The following is a 19284-nucleotide window of genomic DNA, read 5'->3' on the forward strand; positions in this document are numbered from 1 at the left end:
AGAGGGGCCCGACTAAGACTTACACCCTATTGCCTATCTGAGTAAAAAATTGTTAGCCTGAGAAAAAAAGCCTGGCTACTATTGAAAAAAGCCTGGCTACTATTGAGAAAGAGTGCTTAGCCCTTGTGTGGGCCTTGGGTAAACTCAGGCCCTACTTGTGGGGCAGAAAATTCCAGTTTCAGACAGATCGTTCTCCATTTTGCTGGCTTGCCAAAGTTAAGAGTTCAAACCATAAATTGCTATGGTGGAGTTTGGCCCTACAGGACTATGACTTTTTAGCAGGACATACTACAGGCAAAGGCTGTATTAGTGGATGTTCTATCTAGAGTGTAAGCCCCAGATGAGTGTACGGGGTAAACAGCAACATCACTTGTGATTGTCCTTCTTCAAGATCTGTCAAGAATTGTACTAATCCAGCTATAAAATTTTCTTTTTAATGTTGCAATCAAGTAAACATGCTATTGTATTGATATGCTACTTCTATATATTTGAGATATAGGATCGTGTTTCCAGAGTTGGACAACAGATGGCAATTTGCAGTGATGTTGGAATAGGGAAAGGAAATACCTGCCATGGCTGCAGCCTTTGAGGTTCCAGCCTTTCTCCTCCACCCACCAACAGCGTTCTCTTTGATTGGGAGGGATATGCAGCCTCCAAGGCATGGGCCACAGCTTGAACACTGTTGTAAATACTGTAGCTGTCTTGAGACAGGGTTCTCTCAGTCTCCTCCTGGGGCAGCATCTCCAGTTTCTCCTTCTCTGTGCATCTCGTCCAGCCTTTCATAGACAAGACATGCTTTGAATAGAAACAATGAAATGCTATCAGCCAAAACTGTGTCGTATCCGGTGACATTGGACCGTAGTTGTCAAATTTTGTCCCTCTCTTGGTCTTCACCACAAAGGAAAAAGAACCATGGAAGTAGCAGAAGGATTTGGGTTGAGTCAGCACATTCAAGAAGATGTCCTGAAAAGATGTTGTGATCCAGACTTTCAGCCCAATCTGTTCCTCTTCAAGCCTTCTTTGTATTAAGATGAATGGATTAAATCCGTAGCTAGAGTCCCATACGTACACATATACATTGACTCGTCTCCACATGACAAGTGGCTCACTCTGGAACAAGCGAAGATAATTCATTTGTACTAACAGTCTCTTTGAGAAGGCAACACAAATTCCACTGCTGATCATCAGAGGGGTCAAGGTGCTCAAGAACCTTTCTCCATTGTCATTGCTTGGAGCAAGGAGACCGATCCACGTCCACCCAAAATGCAGGAGCAGTTTGACCATTCCTGCAACCTGGGTTTCTTCCTTTGGGACCGTGCGGTAGATGAAAGGGAACTGATGTTTATCATGAAGAACATGAGCCACAGAGCCGTAACTCACCTAGCAAGGCAAGGAAGAGAAAGGTGTATAGTTCTTAGGATGAAAATCAGATGATTGTATTCTCGAATTCTTGATATCTAACACAGTGCCTGTCACATGAGGGCTGAGGGGTCTACGGGGAGTGGGGAAATGCTAAAACCTCTCAAGGACACCTTGTGGTGCAGCAGCTCTTTCTTGGCTCTGCTGAAAGAGGGACATTGCAACAAGGGATGTACGGTTTTTGGAAAATCCATTCCGTCTGTGTTTGGCAAATTGTCAGGAGCCTTTTGTTCCCTTGCCCACCCATCAACAGAATTTTTTCAAAAGAAAAGTTTCTCAATTTGTGCACATTTGCATTTGCGCAAATGCTCATCTCTGCAAATTTGCATATGCGAAAATGTGCAAACCGGTCTGCAGGTCTGTGGAATCTTCCCAAGACAGGAAAATCCAATCCACTGTGGAATCTCCAGGTTAGATTTATGAAAATCCAAACACCTGGTTCTGTTGTGGAGTTCTCTGATATCCCTAATTGCGATCCTTGTTGAGTGCTTGCCAGTGGGGGCCAGACCACGAGTGGCACCCCACCCACTACCAAAACACTCACTTCTGAAAGGCAGTGCTTTATTTTATTTATTGATTTGATTTGTACCCCACCTTTCCACCAAGAAAAATGCCACTAAGGCAATTTACAATCATAAAAAAAACTTTTCCCCCAAAGGGAGTGAATGGTATCCATTCACTTAATTAAAAGAGAGTAAAGTGGTATATTTGTGGACACTCATAAAAGTAGTCTTATGGGGGTCCTGCTAGATGGCCTAGGTGCATTGCTTCAGTTGTGATGCACATAACTAATATTTCTCTTCACGACCCCAACCACCATTCCACGCTGTACCATTGCTTCTACATTGCTTCTAGAGTCTTGATATGTTAGAACACTAGCAACAAAATAACTGTTTGGCAACCCTGATTTTTTTTTCTGAGCATGTGCAGTTTTGCATTTTAAACTCAGTTAAACTATCTCTGAGCATGTGCAGTGAGCATTTTGCATTTAAAATGTGATTTTGCATTTTCAATGTGGTTTTGCATTTCAATGTGATTTTTCATTTAAAAGGCGAGCATTTTGCTTTTTAAACTCACTTAGGGTACAATCCTATTCAGATAGGTGGCTGCCTCTGAACTCGGAGGTGACCACCTCCAATGCAATGCAGGAAAAGCATGGAGGGGATCGTTCCCTCCGCACTCCTCCTCCCCTGCGTTTTCTGCAGGACAGCCGATTTCGGCTGTCTAGCCACGAGCGGGCCGAGTGGGGGAGGAGGCTCCAGTACCACACATTTCTGGATGTGTCATACAGTCATTTCTGCCCTCCCTGCCCTGGAGCACCCCCAGACATGCCCCTTTTCAGCTGCTCCGCACTCCTCTTCCGAGCACGGAGGATGTTCCATGCTGCCTCCAAGGCAGCATGGAAGTGAGAGGAGGTCAGCTCTTCCAGAACCGACCTCGGAGTGCGGGCTCCGAGGTCGGTTCCCAGAAAAGAAGATATCCTATGGCCGTCTAGCCACTGTCTAGTGGCCATTGGATTGCTGCCTTGAATTATCTCTGAGCATGTGTAGTTTTGCCTTTTAAACTCAGTTCAGTCATAGCACCATCGTGGCTGCAGGGAGAAAATGGAGTTTGCTTCTGCTTTTCATCACCTTCTGCTCCCTGGGTTGTCATCTGGAGGCCTCCGAGCTCTGGGACCCTTGACTTTGCCACCAAGGCACAGCTTTAGTTGCATCATTGCCCTTCCCTACCTTTGGTGAGCCCAGTGGCAAGGGCTTTCTCTGGCTTTTAAGAAATTGCGGTTAATCATAAGCTGCTGTATCCTATGGTTCCTTTTATATTTTTGTACTGTTATTGTTAATGTAATTGAAATGGTTTTTAGTAGCGTATTTAAATGTGATTTTTATATTTATTTGTGAACCACATAGATATTTTATTATATTAAGCAATATGTAGATGCTGGATGTGCCCGAACTCATCTGATCTCAGAAGCTAAGCAGGGTCAGCCCTGCTTAGTCCTTGGATGGGAGACCGCCTGGGAATCAGGTTTCCTGCACTGAGCAGGGAGTTGGCCTCAATGGTCTTGTAGGCCCCTTCCAGCCCTATGATTCTATGATTGTTGTTGTTTATTCGGTCAGTCGCTTCCGAGTCCCGACTCTTCGTGACTTCATGGACCAGCCCACGCCAGAGCTTCCTGTCGGCTGTTGCCACCCCCAGCTCCCCCAAGGTCGAGTCCGTCACCTCCAGAATATCAACCATCCACCTTGCCCTTGGTCGGCCCCTCTTCCTTTTGTCTTCCACTGTCATTAGCATCAGCATCTTCTCCAGGGTATCCTGTCTTCTCATGATGTGGCCAAAGTACTTCAGTTTTGCCTTTCATATCATTCCCTCAAGTGAGCAGTCTGGCTTTATTTCCTGGAGGATGGACTGGTTTGATCTTCTTGCAGTCCAAGGCACTCTCAGAATTTTCCTCCAGCACCATAGAATTTTCATAGAATTTTCCATAGAATTGTCTATGATACCCCTCAAGTAATGCTGCTTGCCTGATCTTGTCTGATCTCGGAAGCTAAGCAAGGTCAGCCCTGGTTAGTCCTTGTATGGGAGACTGCCTGGGAATCAGGCTTCCTGCACTGAGCAGGGGGTTGGACTCAATGGTCTTGTAGGCCCCTTCCAGCCCTATGATTCTATGATACCCCTCCAGTAATGCTGCTTGCCTGATCTTGGAAGCTAAGCAGCATCAGCCCTGCTTAGTCCTTGGATGGGAGACCGCCTGGGAATCAGGCTTCCTGCACTGAGCAGGGGGTTGGCCTCAATGGTCTTGTAGCCCCTTCCAACCCTATGATTCTATGATACCCCTCCAGTAATGCTGCTTGCCTGATCTCATCTGATCTCAGAAGCTAAGCAGCGTCAGCCCTCGTAAGTACTTGGATGGGAGACCACCTGGGAATCGGGCTTCCTGCACTAAGCAGGGGGTTGGACTCGATGGTCTTGTAGGCCCCTTCCAACCCTATGATTCTATGATTCTATGATGATGATAATGATAATAAAGATGATGTTGACAATCATGATTTGAGATGCTGACAGCTCTTTTTGTCCTTTATAGATTTGGAGCGCTTCTTGCTTGTTGGAGCCATCTTGCAGCAAAAGAAGAAAAGGCAAAGAGAAGGAAAGAAAAAGCTCCTTTGGGGGAATAAAAAGGGAGGAGAAAAAACTGGTAAAGGGAAAGAAAGAAACTATAAAGTTTGCAGAGGTAAGTAACTGGAAAAACAGTAAGATAAAAACAGGGCTGAATAGAGATATTCAGGTAGAGGCAGAAGAACAAACTCTGTCCCACGTGAAGGCAAGGATTGAACTTGCTCGGAGGAGCCATGGAGCCCAGGATGAAGGCAAAAAGCCCAGTTACATTTTCCTTGCCTGTCCGGGTAGTGGGAAGAGTTAACCCATGATAGAACTCTCCTTGCATTGGATGGGAATTAGCCCCCCACCCCACCCCACCCCAAAAATTATTGTTCCTCTGCACCACTTCTCTCTGACTTAGAAGGCTCTCCAAAATTAATAAAAATTTCTTTAGTAAATTAATCAATTCATCTCACTGCCACCACTTGCCCTTTACCATATTTCCCTGGCTGGACCAGGCTGTGAGCACCCTTGATTTTTTATAAATCTGAACAGAGAAAGCAGGGCTGAGGAGAAAGCATTGTGGGGGAGGCTTGTGAGGAAGGAATCTCTAAATGACACCAGAGGATCCACAGAATATTCAAAATGTACAGAAATCCTGGGATAAATACATAAGAACGAACAAATAAATAGTTTTTAACTCCAGAGGTCTTGCATGGGTATTGCCCACCATTTTGAATCTCATCCTCCTTCTCCTTTCATTCCAGCAGAGGTCACCATTTGTACATGTTCTGAAATTAGATAGGCTAGGCAGGTAGGAAATATAGGACTAGATGTACAAGTCTGTGTATCTTAATTGTACCTTCACTCTCTGCTCAGCAGAGGAGTTTGCTTTGCTTCCCAAACTTGCTTGACTAGAGGGGACAGAGGGATAAAAGAAATCTAACTGTATAACACGGGAAACAAAATCTTTTTCAAACCATTCTTCAGGACTGTGGTCTTCTTTTAACCTCACGTTTTGATGTCCCGTGCCCCATTCTTGGCTCCCCTGAAGAACGTACAGAGTGCAATTACATGGAGCTGATCTCCTCTCCCCTCCCAATTCCTACCTGTGGGATTTTGTAGATGCCCGACATGGCTGAAATATGGATGGCGATGTCAGATTCAGCCCCTTCCACAATGGCCACCAGGTTATTCCGTCCTCCGCAGCTGTAGTTGGGAACGCTGTTTGCTCCACCAGCAAGCAGGTCTATCATGGCATCGGAAGTTATTCTCCCATGGAAATGGGTCTCATAGATGTTGTAGCCCAGAGTGATGTTGGGTAAGCGCTTCGGATTCTGGTTGATCTCAGAAATGGCAAGAAAGAAAGACAAGATGTGCCAGTATCTGACATATATCTGTTTTGGCACACTGCAGAAAGAAAAAGAACAGATGGTGACACACTGTAATCCTATATTCAATGGAAAAAAAGTCACATTCTTTCTTTTATAAATCTAAAGAGCTTTCCAACTAATATACATCTCACAAGTGCTGAACCCCTACCCCATTACGGATTGTAAGTTTTTCTGGGCATGGGGGGAGAAGGGGTGTTGAACCACATATTTATTATGTATATACTTAAGACATCTAGATCTCTACAAAAACAGAGGAGTCACTCAAAGTGGCTTACAAAATATAAAAGCATAAAAACAATAGACAATCATTAAACACATTTACAAGAAGCTAAAACCAGAAGCAAAGACAAAAACACAAAGCAGCTAAAATAGAGGTCAGTAAATATGACCAAGCAACAAAGACTCAAATGCTTGTTCAAACAGAAATATATTCCCATTGCTTGTTCCCAGCCATCCAAGGGGCCACTCCAGCAATTCCAGGTGAAACCTAAACCATCACCTGACCTGTGAGAAACTTATTTGTATGTCTACTCAGACATTCTCCTCCTCCTTGCCAAATTAAGCCTGTGATTGTGCAGACACCAGACTTCAACGTCCTCATCCTTTTTCGTTCCCTTTCCACGCCTCCCAACCTGCTTTGTGCAACGTCTTGCCTGATGAAGAGATCTGGAGATCTCAAAAGCTTGCACAAACATTTCATGTCATTTGAGATCTGGAGATCTCTGGAGAACTGGGGATCTCAAAAGCTTGCACAAACATTTCATGTCGTTTTGGTTCACCTAATAAAGGTATTGGGCTGATGTGGGTTTGGGATCTTTTCATAGGACCAAGATAGTGAGAGATCTGAACCCAATCCCAGTGACCCTTTCCCCAGGGATTGATGTCAGACTGACTGGTCTGTAGTTCCCAGGTTCCACCTTTTTACCATTTTTGAAGATAGGGACAACATTAGCTCTCCTCCAGTCATCTGGCACTTCGCTCATCCTCCATGATTTCTCAAAGATAATGGACAGTGGCTCTGAGAGTTCTTCTGCCAGTTCCTTTATTCCTACTGAGACCCTTCCTCCTCCTTTCCAAATTAAGACTGTGATCGTGCGGACACCCGGACTTCAACATCCTCGTCCTTTTTCGTTCCCTTTCCACTCCCCCCAGCCTGCTTTGTGCATCATCTTGCACAAAGATCGTCTGATCTGGCAATCTCAAAAGCTTGCACAACCATTTCATGTCATTTTGGTTCACCTAATAAAGGTATTGGAGTGATGTGGGTTTGGGATCTTTTCATAGGGCCGAGATAGTGAGAGATCTGAACCCAATCCCAGTGACCCTTTCCCTGGACAGCCTTGTTCTGAAGATAAGCCGGGTCAGGGCCATGGGTCATTCTCAGCATGTCTTTATGGGAGGGTGTGGCCAGTTGCTGAGCTGGCTTAAGTTTATTCCCAACGTTGCCTGTTTTTGTAACCCAGAATAGAACGGCGGGAATTTTCCTAACTGCAGATATTGCATGACAAACAAATGGTTTTGTGCTTGACCAAAATGTATGGTGAAATATGAATCAAGCCATGACTGGCTGTCCTGTTTAAGGAAGGCGCGTCTAAGACCTCTTGTCTGTTGCGGGGAGTTGTTGCTCTTCCTGGTACCAAACAACCTCATGCATGCAATCCAGGGTGTTCAACTCCACCTCGACCCCCAGCCTCATTCCTCACTGAGCGGAGAACCCGGCAATAGCCACGCCTGCGCTGTGTGTGAATTAAAGAGGGTGGGAACCTCAGCTCTTGGGGCAGAGATTTCCACAGGCTTGGTTCCACCACAAACAGCCTCTCACCCATCGCCACCAACTGTGCCTCCGAAGGCGACAGAGCACACAAAAGGGGCACAGCAACTGATCTTCAAACACGTATGCCAGGAGATGGTCTGACAAGCAGCCAGGCCCCGAGCCGTCTGCACATGAAAAGCCTCCTCTTGAAACACCCTGTGGAATAGCCAAGTGGGAACGGTGCTTTACCAAGGATGACCAGGGATATTAGGAAATAGGCGCCGTCTCTGGTAAAGGGGGGGGCACTTAAAGCACAGGTGGGGAAGCATCCGATCTGCCAAGAAATAATGACTTACCTCACAATTCTGGTTAGCGGGGGCTCAGAAAAGATGTATGGGTCTTGGTTTAGAGTGTATTTTGTAGATATGACGCCGCTAATGAGGAGGTCTCCTGGCCTGTGATAATTGTTTGCTTTTGATTGATCCTGGATCAGATGCAAGGGGCATTTTGCCTTCTGCATCTCACAGGCTGCCCGAGGCCAGACAACCCTTGCCAGAAGGAGGCTGCCTGCTGTGCCTTTGCCAATGCAATGAGCTCAGAGCCAAAAGGGGATTCTGTCAGGCTTCACACATCCTTATTACCCCTGCCTGCCTGCTTGCCTTAAATCTCAGCCCAAGTGCTATTTCATGCACTAGGATCATTCAGGCACCATGCAAGAAGTCACCACATGATGCCCTGCATTCGGACATTTAGTGGATTGGTCTCAAAGGCAATCTCCAATTAAAAAAAAAATCTCTTGAGATTTGGCAAGAATGAAAAAGAAATCACTATGATATAGATAATTATACAGGGAAGGAGCATCACCTCTGCACCTTCGTGGCCTCTCTGTGGCTTGAGGCACAGGTGGAGAGAAGAAGAAAAACATCTTTGCGACAACTCATCAAAGTTAGTGTCATGTCTTTTATGGGTTCAGTAAGGGCAAAGATGAGCTTGGCCTGATGGGGTCATGAAGAGTCAGACACGACTGAATGACTGAACAACAACAACAACAAATTATGGGCTCAATAAAGGGCAATGGTGAGCTTGGCCTGACATTGACTGACAATGTCTATTATGTCTGTCTATTATGGGCTCAATAAAGGGCAAAGGTGAGCTTGGCCTGACAGTGACTGACAAAACACCTTCACAAGAGCCAGTATTAATTAAAAAATATTTATTCATTCATTCATTCATTCAGTCAGTCATTTCTATACTGCCCAATAGCCGAAATTAGGTGAAGAGTTTATAACTGCAAGCCGAAAAAAGAAAAATGGAGTAGTGCTATATATTAAGCCACATTTGGGACCGGAATTGGTATTGTCAGATGAACAAGGACTTTTTGTGGGAGCTAAAATCTCACTGAATGGTGTATCAATGTTGATGTTAGGGGTCTATGCTAGGGATGGCGGAGAATTTCTCCACGAATCTCCGGGAGGCCAGATGCCAACGCATTCAGCCCCCCGAAATCGGTGGTGAAATTCTCCGCCACCCCCCCGCCACCCCTCCCGGGATGGGACTTACCTCTGTCGAATGTCCCTCTTGGCGGCGGGTCCCGGTGGCGTTTCGGCGGCGTTTCGGCGGGGGCAGGGGCGGCGGCCGGTCTCCCGACCAGCCGCCACCACCGCCATTTCCCAGTAAAAAAACACACACACACACACGAGATAGGCTACGTAACGATTTACGTAGCCTATCATGGCTAGATTTTCAAAGTCAGCCGTGATAGGCTACGTAAATCGTTACGTAGCCTATCACATGTTTTTTTTTCCCCATAATTTTTTTATTTCGCGGCCAGGGAGACGGGGCACTTCCCCCCGGCCAGAACTTTGGCGGTGAGGGATGGGGCGCCCTCCCCAGCCTGAATTTTGGCCGGGAGGGGTGGGGCACCTCCCCCCCACCAAGAATTTTGGGGGGAGAACCAAAGCACCTCCCCCCCACCGCGAAGCAAGCTGCGGGGCCAGGTAAGGGACTTTCGTCTATCCTTACATGATAGGCTATGTAAATGTTTACGTAGCCTATCACGGCTGACTTAAAAAAAAAAAACGCGCATACGCAAATGGTGGCAGCCACGGCCGCCACCATTTGCATTCCTTATTTTGGCACGTCTTAGTCTACGTAAACATTTACGTAGACTAAGACAGCGAAAATAAGGGGAATGCAAATAGCGTAGCATCTACGCTATTTACGTTCCCCTTATTTTCGCCGCCTTAGTCTACGTAAATGTTTATGTAGACTAAGATGTGCCAAAATAAGGAATGCAAATGGCGGCAGCCATGGCCGCCGCCATTTGCGTACGCGCGTTGTTTTTTTTTTAAAAGTCAGCCGTGATAGGCTCTGTAAACATTTACGTAGCCTATCACTTTTTTTAAAAAAACGTAGCCGTGATAGGCTACGTAAATATTTACGTAGCCTATCACTTTTTTAAAAAAACTGGAAATGGCGGCGGCGGCAGCCAGTCGGAAGACCAACCGCCGCAGCCGCCGCCACCAGGAAGATCCACCCAAGGTAAGTCTCATCCCGGGGGGGTTGGGGGGCCGTTCTGCCACCGATTTTGGGGGGCCAAATGCGCTGGCATTTGGCCTCCCCAAGATCCGTGGCGGAATTTTTGTACATCCCTACAAAAAATGATATCCTGCACTTGGCAAGAGAGGCTGGAAACCTTTTTTGGAAACAAGATAAAGTTATGCTATTTCCGGATTACATCAGAGAAATTGCTGATAAAAGAAGGCAATTTACTGAGGCAAAAAAATTGGCAAAACAAATGAATTTGCGATATCATTTAAAATACCCTGCTGTATACGGATGTACGAAAGGGACTTACCTTGTCCTACAGCTTTTTTCGCGGTGGGGGGGAGGCGCTTCACTTCTCCCCCCGAAGTTCATGCGAGGGGGGGGTGTCTTCCCGCCTCGCCCGGCCGAAATTCAGGCCGGGCGGGAGGCGCCCCATCCCTCACGGGCGAAAGTCAGGCTGGGTAGAAGCACCCCGTCTACCCAGCGTGAAAAAAAAAACAAAAAACCACCCCCGTGATAGGCTACGTAACGATTTACGTAGCCTATCACAGCTAGATCTGCAAAGTCAGCTGTGATAGGCTACGTTAATCGTCACGTAGCCTATCACGGGTGACTTTAAAAAAAAAAAAAAGCGCATACGCTAATGGTGGCCCCCATAGGGAGCCGCCATTTGCGTTCTTTATTTGGTCCCTGTAGTCTACGTAAAGATTTACGTAGACTACGGCAAAAATAAGGACAACGCAAATAGCGTTGCCCTTATTTTCGCCGTAGTCTACGTAAATCTTTACGTAGACTATAGGGACCAAATAAGGAACGCAAATAGCGGCTCCCTATGAGGGCCGCCATTTGCGTACACGCCTTTTTTTTTTTTCAAAGTCACCCGTGATAGGCTACGTGACGATTAACGTAGCCTATCACGGCTGACTTTGCAGATCTAGCCGTGATAGGCTACGTTAATCGTTACGTAGCCTATCACGGGGGCGTGTTTTTTGTTTTTGTTTTACTTTTCTTGTAATGGCGGCGGCGGCAGCCGGTCAAAAGACCGGCTGCCGCCCCCGCCCCTGACAAAGACCTGCCGAACCGCCGCCGGGACCCGCCGCCGGGAGCGACATTCGTAAAAGGTAAGTCCCATCCGGGTGGGGCGGGGGGGCGGAGAATTTCTCCCCGAACAACCTTCAGAGGACCGAATGCATTGGCGCTCGCCCCCCCCGAAGTTTCGGGGAGAAATTCTCCCCCATCCCTAATTTTGCATCTTTTCTGAAGGCCAGATGAAGACATTCCTAAATCATGAAATGGCGGAGGTGCAGCTAAATGGAAAATCATGTGAGATGTCTGTTCCACCACTATGAACTGGAATCTACAAACATGTTTTGTTAACTGATTATGTTTAGCCTGGAAGATACAGGCTAGGTCAGAGATTTTTTTTTCTTTTTTTTCCCTCTCCTTTTCTCTTTTTTTAAACTCTTTTTAAAATGGATATGATATCCTGTACAATGTGTACACCCATTTATATATCTATTACAAAATATATTAGTGATGGTTGTGAGGTCAATTTTAAGCTTATTATATAATATTATAAAAGTTATTAGTGATTTGTTGTTATTATTGTTATTATTATTATTATGTATACTTTTAAATCTCTATTGTTATTATTAGTGGTTAGTAAGATTTTTGGTTGGTTAAATTGTTAAGCTTTATTACTATATGTTAGCTGAAGGGCAATATATGGTTACTGGAAATGAATTGTAGGCTTGCTTCCTTGCTATAAGAATGATGATATGATATTGAAATGTTAGGTTCATTATTTACGTTGCATTGAATCGTAATATTACCAATGTTATAGATATAATTTTTAAGCAGAATGGGATCTGAAGTTTTTTATGTAATGGAGTTTAAATTATTATTTTTTAAATAATTCTTTATATATATTTTTCTTTATGTTTTTTTTCTTTTCTTCCCTCTCCTTCTTCTGTTTTCTTTTTCTTTTTTCATTATTGCTGTGACCTCTTAAGAATAGTGTTTGTTTGGAAATTGTAGTTATTGATTAGGTTAATTAATACAGGAGGATGAGCTTGGTAGCCCCATCGAGAGCATCTCGATCAAAATAAATGGAGCAAAGAATAAAAGGAACCTGGTGGTCGGAGTCTACTACCAGCCACCCAACCAAGGAGAAGATGAGGATGAAATTTTTGAAAAGCAAATAGCCAATGTTTTAAGGAAGCATGATGGACTAGTAATGGGGGACTTCAATTTCCCCGATATTTGTTGGGAGACAAATTCTGCAAAACATGGCCCCTCCAGGAAATTTCTGACTTGTGTGGCGGATAACTTCCTCCTACAGAAAGTAGAGGAAGGAACTAGAGGACTGGCTATCCTTGACTTGATCCTAACCAACAGAGATGACTTAGTGGATCAAGTAGCAGTTACAGGAACTCTGGGGGAAAGCGACCATGTTGCACTTCAGTTCTTGGTTCTAAGGGAAGCAAGAGCCGAGTGTAGCCAAACGCGTACCCTGGATTTTAGGAAAGCTGATTTTCATAAACTCAGAACAATGATCAGTAAGGTCCCATGGCAAGTGACGCTAACGAGAAAAGGAGTCCAAGATGGGTGGGAGCTTTTAAAAAAGGAAATTCTCAAGGCACAATCACAAACCATTCCAACAAGAAGAAAAGGTGGAAGACAACAGAAGAAGCCAATGTGGCTTCACAACAAGCTTAGGGATGACCTGAAAACAAAAAAGGACACATATAGGAAGTGGAAAGAAGGCCAAGTAACAAAGAAAGAGTATAGGTAGGTAGCACAGAATTACAGGGATGGCGTCAGGAAGGCTAAAGCTGAGAACAAGCTGAGGTTAGCGAGGGATGCTAAAAACAACAAAAAGGCTTTCTTCAGCTACGTGCATAATAAAAGGCAGAGGAAACAAATGGTTGTTCAGCTATTAAATAAGGATGGCAAAACGATAACAGATGACAAAGAAAAGGCAGAGGTGCTCAATTCCTACTTTGGCTCAGTCTTCTTCCAAAAGAGGGTCTATGACCCCCGTAGCAAAGGCGAAGTACAGGCTGAAGGGGCAGGATTGCAGCTTGAGAATGATAGGTGTATGGTCAAGGGACACGGCCAGATGAACTGCATCCTAGAGTCATAAAGGAACTGGCAGAAGAACTCCATTCCCGTTCCTTATCTGGTCACTGTAGTCTACGTAAATCTTTACGTAGACTACGGCGACCAAATAAGGAACGCGAATGGTGGCTCCCTATGGGGGCCGCCATTTGCGTACGCGCTTTTTTTTTAAAAAAAAAGTCACCCGTGATAGGCTACGTGACGATTTACGTAGCCTATCACGGCTGACTTTGCAGATCTAGCCGTGATAGGCTACGTTAATCGTCACATAGTCTATCACGGGGGCGTGTTGTTGTTTTTTAACTTTTTAGTTCGCGGCCGGGCGAGACGAGGCGCCTCCTCCCCGGCCTGAATTTCGGCCGGGCGAGGCGGGAAGCCTCCCCCCCCGGCCTGAATTTCGGCCTGAACTTTGCGGGGGGAGCAGCGAAGTGCCTCCCCCCCACCGTGAAAAGCTTCGAGGACAGGTAAGTGGCTTTTGTATATCCCTAGTTGCTGCCTCCTGAACAATGTTACGGACCTCCATCCATAGTTCCTCAGGCACTCTGTCTATCAGGTCTAATCCCTTAAATCTATTCCTTACCTCCACTGCATATTCATAAGGGATATGATTTAGGGCATATCTGAATGGTTTAGTGGTTTTCCCTACATTCTTCAATTTCAGCCAAAATTTTTCAATAAGAAGCTCATGATCTGAGCCACAGTCAGCTCCAGGTCCTGTTTTTATTGAGTGTATAGAGCTTCTCCATCTTGGGCTGCAAAGGACATAATCAATCTGATTTCGATATTGACCATCTGGTGATGTCCATGTGTAGAGTCACCTCTTGTGCTGTTGGAAAAGAGTATTTGCTATGATCAGTGTGTTCTCTTGGCAAAACTCTGCCTTTGTCCTGCTTCATTTTGTGCACCAAGGCCATGCCTGCCTGTTATCCTGGTGATTTCTTGACTTCCTACTTTAGCATTCCAATCCCCTATGATGAAGAGGACATCTTTTTTGGGTGTTAGTTCTAGAAGGTGTTGTAGGTCTTCATAGAACTGATCAACCTCAGCTTCTTCAGCATCAGTGGTTGGGGCATAGACTTGAATTACTGTGATGTTGAATGGTTTGCCTTGGATTTGTACCGAGATCATTCTATCGTTTTTGAGATTGTATCCCAGTACTGCTTTTCCCACCCTTTTATTGACTATGAGTGCTACTCCATTTCTTCTAAGGGATTCTTGCCCACAGTAGTAGATATAATGGTCAGCTGAATTAAATTCGCCCATGCTTGTCCAGTTTAGTTCGCTGATTCCCAAGATGTCAATGTTCAATCTTGCCATCTCATGTTTGACCACCTCCAGCTTACCTGGATTCATTGATCTGACATTCCAGGTTCCTAAACAATATTGTTCTTTACAGCATTGGACTTTCTTTTCACCACCAGACACATCCACAGCTGAGTGTCCTTTCGGCTTTGGCCCAGCTGATTCACTCTTTCTGGCACTTCTTGGAAATAGCCTCTGCTCTTCCCCAGTAGTATATTGGACACCTTCCGACCTGAGGGGCTCATCTTCCGGCATCATATCTTTTAGCCTTGTGATACGTTCCATGGGGTTTTCTTGGCAAGAATACTGGAGTGGGTTGCGATTTCCTTCTTCAGTGGACCACATTTTGTCAGAACTCTCCACCATGACCTGTCCGTCTTGGGTGGCCCTGCGTGGCATAGCTTATGGTTTCACTGAGTTACGCAGCCCCTTCGCCACAACAAGGCAGTGATCCATGAAGGGGCAGCTCCCAATTCCATCAATTAAAACAGAGATAACAATTGAGAGCTTATCTCTGAACTCTCCCTGTCTGGTTATGGAATAATGCATAATGAATTAGAATGATGCTTAACAAAAGAGCATGTAGGAAAGAATCCAGTAACGTTGTCGTTGTTTTAATATTTTGGGTTATAATACACTTAAATTTTTCCCCTTCATGGATCACTGCCTTGTTGTGGCGAAGGGGCTTGCGTAACTCAGTGAAGCCATAAGCTATGCCGTGCAGGGCCACCCAAGACGGACAGGTCATGGCAGAGAGTTCTGACAAAATGTGGTCCACTGGAGAAGGAAATGGCAACCCACTCCAGTATTCTTGCCAAGAAAACCCCATGGAACGTATCACAAGGCTAAAAGATATGACGCCGGAAGATGAGCCCCTCAGGTCGGAAGGTGTCCAATATGCTACTGGGGAAGAGCAGAGGGTATTTCCAAGTAGCGCCAGAAAGAGTGAAGCGGCTGGGCCAAAGCCGAAAGGACACTCAGCTGTGGATGTGTCTGGCGGTGAAAAGAAAATCCAATGCTGTAAAGAACAATCTTGTTTAGGAACCTGGAATGTCAGATCAATGAATCAAGGTAAGCTGGAGGTGGTCAAACATGAGATGGCAAGATTGAACATCGACATCTTGGGAATCAGCGAACTAAAATGGACAGGCATGGGCGTATTTAATTCAGGTGACCATCATATCTACTATTGTGGGCAAGAATCCCTTAGAAGAAATGGAGTAGCACTCATAGTCAACAAAAGGGTGGGAAAAGCAGTACTGGGGTACAATCTTAAAAATGATAGAATCATCTCAGTACGAATCCAAGGCAAACCATTCAACATCACAGTAATTCAAGTCTATGCCCCAACCACTGAGGCCGAAGAAGCTGAGGTTGATCGGTTCTATGAAGACCTACAACACCTTCTAGAACTAACACCAAAAAAAGATGTTCTCTTCATCTTAGGGGATTGGAATGCTAAAGTAGGAAGTCAAGAAATCACCGGGATAACCGGCAGGCATGGCCTTGGTGTACAAAATGAAGCAGGACAAAGGCTAATAGAGGTTTGCCAAGAGAACATGCTGATCATAGCAAACACTCTTTTCCAACAGCACAAGAGGCGACTCTACACATGGACGTCACCAGATGGTCAATATCGAAGTCAGATTGATTATGTCCTTTGCAGCCAAAGATGGAGAAGCTCCATACAGTCAGTAAAAACAAGACCTGGAGCTGACTGTGGCTCAGATCATGAGCTGCTTCTTGCAAAATTTCAGCTTAAATTGAAGAACGTAGGGAAAACCACTAAACCTTTCAGGTATGACCTAAATCATATCCCTGATGAATATACAGTGGAGGTGAGGAATAGATTTCAGGGATTAGACCTGATAGACAGAGTGCCTGAGGAACTATGGACGGAGGTCTGTAACATTGTTCAGGAGCCAGCAACGAAATCCGTCCCAAAGAAAAAGAAATGCAAGAAAGCCAAGTGGCTGTCTGATGAGGCTTTACAAGTAGCTCACGAAAGAAGGGAAGCGAAAAGCAAGGGAGAAAGGGGAAGATATACCCAACTGAATGCAGAGTTCCAGAGAATAGCAAGGAGAGACAAGAAGGCCTTCTTAAATGAACAATGCAAAGAAATCGAGGAAAACAACAGAATGGGAAAGACTAGAGATCTCTTCAAGAAAATTGGAGATCTCAAGGGAACGTTTTGTGCAAAGACAGGCATGATAAAGGACAAAGAAGGCAGGGACCTAACAGAAGCAGATGAGATTAAGAAGAGGTGGCAAGAATACACAGAAGAACTATACAGGAAAGATCTGAATGTCCCTGATAGCCATGATAGTGCGGTCACTGAACTTGAGCCGGACATCCTCGAGAGTGAAGTCAAGTGGGCCTTAGGAAGCATTAGTAACAACAAAGCTAGCGGAGATGACAGTATTCCAGCCGAGCTATTTAAAATCCTAAAAGATGATGCTGTTAAAGTGCTGCATTCAATATGCCAACAAATCTGGAACACTCAACAATGGCCACAAGACTGGAAAAGGTCAGTTTACATTCCAATTCCAAAGAAGGGCAATGCCAAAGAGTGTTCAAACTACCGCACAATTGCGCTCATTTCACATGCCAGCAAGGTGATGCTCAAAATCCTACAAGCTAGGCTTCAGCAGTATGCGAACCGAGAACTACCGGAAGTACAAGCTGGGTTTCGAAGAGGCAGAGGAACTAGAGATCAAATCGCCAACATTCGCTGCATCATGGAGAAAGCAAGAGAATTCCAGAAAAACGTCTATTTCTGCTTCATTGACTACGCTAAAGCCGTTGATTGTGTGGATCACAACAAACTGTGGCAAATTCTTAAAGTGATGGGGGTACCAGACCACCTTACCTGTCTCCTGAGAAACCTGTACGAGGGTCAAGAAGCAACAGTAAGAACCAGAGATGGAACAACCGATTGGTTCAAAATTGGGAAAGGAGTACGACAAGGCTGCATATTGTCACCCTGCTTATTTAACTTATATGCAGAGTACATCATGAGAAATGCCGGGTTGGATGAATCAGAGGTCGGAATTAAGATTGCTGGGAGAATTATCAACAACCTCCGATATGCAGACGATACCACCCTAATGGCAGAAAGCGAAGAGGATCTCAAAAGCCTCTTGTTGAGGGTGAAAGAGGAGAGTGCAAAAGCTGGTTTGAAACTCAACATTAAAAAAACTAAGATCATGTCATCTGGCCCTATCACTTCCTGGCATATAGAAGGGGAAGAAATGGAAGCAGTGACAGATTTTACTTTCTTGGGCTCCAAGATCACCGCAGACGGTGACTGTAGCCATGAAATTAAAAGACGCTTGCTCCTTGGGAGGAAAGCTATGGCCAACCTAGACAGCATAGTAAAAAGCAGAGACATCACCTTGCCGACAAAGGTCCATCTAATCAAAGCTATGGTTTTCCCAGTAGTAATGTATGGCTGTGAGAGCTGGACTATAAGGAAGGCTGAGCGCCGAAGAATTGATGCTTTCGAACTGTGGTGCTGGAGAAGACTCTTACGAGTCCCCTGGACTGCAAGGAGGTCAAATCAGTCCATCCTAAAGGAAATCAACCCTGAGTGCTCATTGGAAGGACAGATAATGAAGCTGAAGCTCCAATATTTTGGCCACCTAATGCGAAGAGAAAACTCCCTGGAAAAGACCCTGATGCTGGGAAAGACTGAAGGCCAAAGGAGAAGGGGACGGCAGAGGATGAGATGGCTAGATAGCATCACGGATGCAATGAATATGAACTTGAGCACGCTCCGGGAGAGAGCGCAGGACAGGAAGGCCTGGCGTGCTATGGTCCATGGGGTCACGAAGAGTCGGACACGACTGAACGACTGAACAACAACAACAACAACACTTAACTTTACATCTCTCTGCTTTTATGGCTTTCTTCACACAACTGTGTTATACGATCTGAAGAGAAACCAGAGGCCATCCGCCTTTCTGGAAGGAAGTCGTGATAAAATTCCAGTCCATCAAATACTTTACGTTTGTGGGTCTGGGTAGATCATGATTGTTTCCCCCTGTTTACTCAGATGCGTGCTCTATGACCGTCCTAGGCTTACATATCTTGCCATCATTCTCCAGTCATATGTGTGCTCCTTTCTGACACTGATGTCCAGGTAGCAAAATTTGCCTGAAAAGCAAGGAAAATACATGTAAAATCCCAAATGGCTTAGGGGCAATGCTTATCAGATTTGCAGATGACACAACATTGGGCGGGATAGCTAATACCCTGGAAGACAGAAACAGAATTCAAAGTGATCTTGATAGGCTGGAGTGCTGGGCCGAAAACAACAGAATGAATGTTAATAGGGATCAAGGCCACGTTCTACACTTAGGAAAAAGAAACCAAATGCACAGTTACAAGATGGGCGATACTTGGCTAGGGGTTTACGAAACCCCACTTACCTGGCTCTGCCAGGTTCCGCATGTGGCGGGAATGCTCCGTCCCTCCCCCCGTAATCCTGGCTGGCCGGCTCCACTTCATGGCCAAGCCACCATCATTTCCGTCCCTGTAGTGAGCCGTGATAGGCTATGTAAATATTTATGTAGCCTATCACGGCCTCCATAGGGATGCAAATGGCATCCCTGCATTAGCCGTGATAGGCTACGTAAGTATTTACGTAGCCTA

At 45.3% G+C, this 19284-nt stretch overlaps 1 protein-coding gene across 2 annotated transcripts; it reads right to left on the reverse strand.

Moving 5' to 3' along the window:
- Positions 1-419: 419 nt before the first annotated feature.
- Positions 420-19155, reverse strand: LOC146356475 (vomeronasal type-2 receptor 26-like). Of its 2 annotated transcripts, none has more exons than XM_084841206.1 (4): positions 19062-19155; positions 18716-18786; positions 5625-5925; positions 420-1380 (listed from the first exon to the last, which is right to left on the reverse strand). In XM_084841206.1, exons 3-4 carry the CDS (start codon positions 5769-5771, stop codon positions 481-483), a joined length of 1047 nt encoding a protein of 348 aa, XP_084697332.1. In that variant the 5' UTR covers positions 5772-5925; positions 18716-18786; positions 19062-19155; the 3' UTR covers positions 420-480. The 2 variants fall into 2 exon arrangements, with proteins under 2 accessions (XP_084697332.1, XP_084697330.1); XM_084841204.1 differs by having other exon boundaries at positions 422-1380; positions 18639-18786.
- Between the last annotated feature and the right edge of the window lie 129 nt (positions 19156-19284).

The sequence above is a fragment of the Heloderma suspectum genome, chromosome 2 (assembly GCF_057233095.1).
Source record: "Heloderma suspectum isolate Gila_16-S chromosome 2, 16-S_ref, whole genome shotgun sequence".
In the NCBI taxonomy this organism is placed as follows: Eukaryota; Metazoa; Chordata; class Lepidosauria; order Squamata; family Helodermatidae; genus Heloderma; species Heloderma suspectum.

Excerpts from the sequence above, each read along its gene's own strand:
- LOC146356475 (XM_084841204.1), bottom strand. The coding sequence starts at position 18,661 with ATGATCTACCCAGACCCACAAAC. Across the intron at positions 5,926-18,638 it reads ATCTACCCAGACCCACAAAC|TGTGCCAAAACAGATATATG; the intron begins GTAAAGTATTTG and ends TTCTTTCTGCAG. Across the intron at positions 1,381-5,624 it reads GCATCTACAAAATCCCACAG|GTGAGTTACGGCTCTGTGGC; the intron begins GTAGGAATTGGG and ends TTGCCTTGCTAG.